The 5,397-nt window shown below is 30.9% G+C and overlaps 1 protein-coding gene across 1 annotated transcript in view; it reads right to left on the minus strand.

Moving 5' to 3' along the window:
- Window positions 1-41: 41 nt before the first annotated feature.
- Window positions 42-5,397, minus strand: part of LOC111639493 (extracellular matrix protein 3-like) — a 47,646-nt gene continuing 42,290 nt past the window's right edge. Inside the window, exons 13-15 of the mRNA XM_023385383.1 lie at window positions 3,629-3,816; window positions 1,415-1,567; window positions 42-1,337 (exon numbers count right to left, since the gene is read on the minus strand). Coding sequence (XP_023241151.1) covers window positions 837-1,337; window positions 1,415-1,567; window positions 3,629-3,816 — 842 coding nt within the window. The 3' untranslated portion in view covers window positions 42-836. The remainder of the gene's footprint in view (window positions 1,338-1,414; window positions 1,568-3,628; window positions 3,817-5,397) is intronic.

Here is a 5,397-nt window from a genome sequence, read left to right on the forward strand (position 1 = left end):
TTTTTGTACAATAATTTTTGAAAATTTAATTTTTTGGAATCTTTTTCATTTAAAATAATGGATAACAATACTTTTGAACTGTAGAAATTTATATAAATTGTCGAATATATTTACAATTTATGCTGAAAAATTCAAATCGTAATCCCGATTAACAAAATAGGGTAAAAAAATTAATGTCGGATTTATCGAAATCGGAGAAATTGAGCTCGAAAGGCACGTCCAATTTTTTTAACACTGTATACCATTGTGGATATTCTTTTAATGGGAATTGGGTAACAATCAAAAAGAATTGCTTAATTTAGTCTTTTAACATTATTTAGGGAAGAGGTGGTATTCTATGCCCAAGGCCAATCCAACTTATCACATTTCTGTGTCACTAGAAACTGTACAAAAAAAGTTCATAAGCAACCAAAGTAAAATAATACATTTTATGAATTAGCCTACAGGCATTATTTAAAAACAATTACCAATCACAACATTTTGATATATTTTGTCTGAATTCAAAATAAATTATGTAAACAAAAAAAGAGGTATAAGTAGCAACAGATAGAGATGCAGCCATGGTAAATTTCCACAGAATAGTAGTGGTATGTCAATAGATCCTCTTCGTTTCTGAGAGCAATCACAAGCAGCCAACGTCAGTCATTTCTACTATTTTATAGTAAATAGTTAACTGCGTAAGATTAGGTTAAAGTTCCCCGAATCAGTTTTTATTTCTGAATGGAATCAGAGAATAAAATTATAACGGCTGATATGTATGGGGATACTCAATGAAAGTTTTTACATCTTTTTCACAGTTTGATGGCAGTGATGAAATTAGTGAACAAAAATCTTTGTTATACTTCTGTGTTGTCGCCGGCACGGATGTTCTGGTATTGAGATGACACCACTCTACTCTGTCCGTTGCTCGCCACCACGGACACGACCCCGGATGATGAGGCGGAACCACCGAATTCTTTTCTTCTTTTTATCAAATATACGTTGACGGCAATAGCTATGACTAGAATGGAACCTAATGCGCCCACGATGATGGGAATCAGAGACATGCCGTCTTCGGAATGAGAGTTTTGGCCGACTTCGTACACTCCCTTGTTGTCTCTGTTGACTTTTTTATTTTTGCCATTGTAATTTAATTTTATCCTGTGCATGTTTGTACCTTTTCCGTCTGAACCGACGTGCTCCACGTCTTCCACTTCTCTCTTTTTCCGAAGTGAAACTTCTCCCAAATTTCCAAAAATGTGTTCGTCGACACTTCTCTTTCCAATTCCTCGAGCTGCATTTTCTTTAGATCTCACCGTATAGATACAATGTACAAACCATTGCCTACCATAAGATACCTGAAAATTATATAACACCTTAGAAAATTTGTTAACTCAAAAACTTATGAATATACTTTATTTAGATTGCCCTTTACCTGAAATAGTGGGGCAGAATCAAAGTGAAAACCGTCAGCACTGGGTTGTTTTCTAAGAGCTTCAACATCTGGAGAAGGATCATCACCCGACAATTTAGCATCAAAGGGAACATTTTTGAACTTTCTGACAACAGTATGTGGGGCACCTTTATCCTATAAAAAGATAAATTTAAGGTATAAAACTGTGTTGAATCTTATATTAAAAAAAATTTAAGATATTGAAAATATTTCCCATGTCATTATTATTGTTTTCTGTGTAAATTTTACTGGATATTTTTATTTTAAAAATTCAGATCAATTAATTTTCCACCAGTGGAATATAATACAATAGCTTAATTTTATTTTAAAACTTCTTATATTGAAATATTTTCTCCACAGCTTTACAAGAAATGAAATAGTGACATAACAAAATAATATCTGGTATGATAAATAACTTATAGATATATATTAATAAAAATCAAATAGAATATATAGTATATATACTGCACCGTAATAGTTCACTAATTGAGACTTATTGGGGGAAAAGCCTAGTGCAAATCTGTGAAAGTCCAAGTTAGCAAGATTTTACTCAAATGTATATTATACAATCTGAAAAGTAAACATTAAAGTCCAATTTTAAATGGAAGTGTACAAGTTGTCTATTGGCATTATCAAAAGAAAATTTAATTTCTAACAACAAAATATGAGCACTTTTGATGGTATATAACCATCATCCTCAAATACCGTGGCAGCAGGCCCGCCGTAAGCGGGCGTGCAAGGCGTGCACCGCATGCGGGCGGCACGTCCAGGGGGCGGCAAAGAGCCTTTCTGGCAAGCTCAGCATAGGTAATCGTAGTTAAACAGGGGGCGGCATAATCGGTATTGCACACGGGCGTTCAAACAGCTAGCGGCGCCCCTGCGTGGCAGTTTTCTCTTTCTCTTTTTAAAGTCCAATTTTTTTTTATGCACCTTAAATGAACATATACAGTGGACTTTTACAATGCAAAACAACTATTAACATTATTCTTGTCATTGTCATCATCCACTAACTTGAGCTTAAAAAAATTATAATTTTTGTTTTTAATTCCTTTTTTTTTTAACTGTTTTTAACTTTTTGATCACATCTTAATACCTCTGTCTAAGAGTTAACCCTGGCTTAGGTGGTCTGCAGATTAACTTTGTAGCATTGTAAGGTGTGAATCAGTTACAATGGGATCCAAGCTTTTTGCGTGGTTTAAGGGAATTCGCGGATTACTGGCCCATGGCTTAATGGCGCTACGCTGTAGTTTTACACCTAGAGTATTAAGGAAAATAAAAAGATTGAATAATTTCAGTTTTCATCCATGGTAAATTAGATGAGATTTGTATATTATTTGTACATAATCTGTAAATAATTATTATTTCCATTACACAGATTATCTAATCTTTAAAACGATTATATATATTTCTGTATCTTTTGTCATAATTTCGTCAACACTACTGAAGAATTTAAGTTGTTTTTCTTTTTTATTAAACAATTTAAACTTAATTAATCTCAAACTTAATTAAAAATTTATCAGTTCGTTTGACAAAGAAAGAAAACAACAAGAGGATTGGTTGACTAATTGATTTATTTAACAGAAATATCATCAGCCTCTACACTACAAGACTGGCTTCAGTTTTTATCCATTTTAAACATACCATTCATATAATAGAGTCAGCTAGCGCAGACAAGACATAGAGAATGATTCTTGAACTCAAATTACTCATGATAAATTATAAGGATCTTGATCAGAGGTGAAGTTGGATTTCCAAAGAAGCTGAATGAGAGTTTTATAAATGTAATGAAAAATGAGAGGCAAAAGTTGGCACTATGACTAGATCTATTGTGCATAAAATGATATTTCGCCATGCAGCCACTGGACTAACAAAAGGAATAAAATGATTATCCAATCATTCATATGCTTCTAGTTCATGCAGAATAAATCTCTTCTTACTATAATATAACATACTGCCAAAAAAATCAGTTTGTCTACTTATTATTATAATTAAATTTATTTTTATAGAAATATTTTCTTTTCTGATTAAATATACAATAAAATAACTTTGTTTACACATTAAACGTATTTAGTATTTTGACAAGATTTTAAACCATAAAAATCAGAAACTATAATGGTTTTATTAATTGAAATATTCCTCTATTAAAAATAATAAAATAATATATATAATTACTAAGAGATAAATATAATAACTTACAATTATTTTAAACGTATGTAAGAGATTTGGAGAATCCGCAACGCAACCATATTCTAAACTCGTAGGTTCATATTTTGGAATGTATCCGTCCACGCCGGTGCATATAAAACATTTCTCGATCGTCATAAAGAAGGAGTCGCCAAGATTCTGCACCGGATCCACCATTATTCTTCCATATATAATATCACCTAATTATATGATAATACTTTTAAAATTATGTATAAAATTTTTAATCTTTTTAAGGAAGCGTTTCAAATGTAAAATCCAATCAAAATTGCTTTTTATGGAGCAAAATATATGAACTTTTCAAAAATTCTTCAAAACAATTTTCAGATTAAATATTCATCCTCAAAACTTTAAAATTGAAAATAAAGTTTTTTGAAAATTTTCAATTGTAAAAAAGCAATTTACATTGGTAAAATACAATAATATAAAATTATTCAATTAATTACCAAGGCCAATATTACTTTATTTTTACATTAAAATTTTATTACTGTATGTTAAAGGTTTTGTTGATTGTACTTAGTAATTCGTTCCAGTTATTGAGAAGACAGTAATTTGCTGGCTCAATGGGTGATGTGACAAGGTGACTACATCAAGTGGCAAAGTGACCAGTCAAAAATGTTCTAAAGCAGAACACAGTGAAATCCTGTAAATGTACTTTAAACTTGTTTATAAACAGTTCATACAAGAATGCCAGCACTAGAAGTGCTCTCTTTGACAACTGTTCTGGAAACAGGATTCAAACCCTTAACTTTCAGTATAACAAGGCAAATATATTTAAAAAAATATTAAGCACATGCTCTAAACTAGACTTTTCCATAACTAATATATGTAAAACGTTCATTCTAAAACAAAAAAACATTTTCTTAATGTTTTTCAGCTCTTTAGCACCAATCATTAGGATTTCTAGTGTATCTCGATGCACATGTATCAAAAATATTAGATAAAATAAATTTTTTGTACCTGAAAGCAGTATAGATGGTGTTGTGTGTATGTAATACAAGAAACAGAATAACAAATATTCCCTAAATACATAAGGATTTATATCTCACATATCCAACCAAAGGGATGCCCTAGAGGGAAGGTAGATTGATAATGTTATGCAAATCTTAAGAGGAAAAGAATTTAATTTTACTCCAGACTAAAAACTTGTCTGTCAATAGGAGAGTTTGGAGAAGCGTGGTGGATGATAGTATAAAAGTTTAACTTTTTAACATGTTTACCTGCACACTCTCTGGGTATCAGCAGGAATGGATGATGATGATGATATACAAACAAGCAATGGTTGATACAGGAAGCTTAATCTTTCCTCATTTACAGAAAAAAAAATTAAAATTTATTTGTCTGAACTTCAAAACATTGTTTTTAAAACCATTTAAGATGGCAAATATGGTTTACCTGATCAAATGCAATATAACTATAATGCATTAATTATCCAATTAATGCATAACTATAATGCATTAATTATCCAAATACTGAGTTAGCTTCCTCTTTGGTTCTCCTGGATCCACACTATATACAAGTACTATTTCATCAAGGCAACTTTAGAGACAAATAATTCTAATTATTCTTTGTTTGTTCATTTTTTTTTCTCCTAAGATAAGCAACTGATAATTTACACAAACTATTCTAAGCCAACTGTATCGAAACAGATTCAGTGCATCGTTTAACCTATACAAAAAAATTGTACAGATTATGCATTTAGTTTTTTAATATTAATGTTGATACTTCTGAATTTTTTAAGAAAAAAATTACTACATTCCACA

The sequence above is a fragment of the Centruroides sculpturatus genome, unplaced genomic scaffold, assembly GCF_000671375.1.
Source record: "Centruroides sculpturatus isolate CEXI.00-Female unplaced genomic scaffold, Cexi_2.0 scaffold1323, whole genome shotgun sequence".
Taxonomy (NCBI): domain Eukaryota; kingdom Metazoa; phylum Arthropoda; class Arachnida; order Scorpiones; family Buthidae; genus Centruroides; species Centruroides sculpturatus.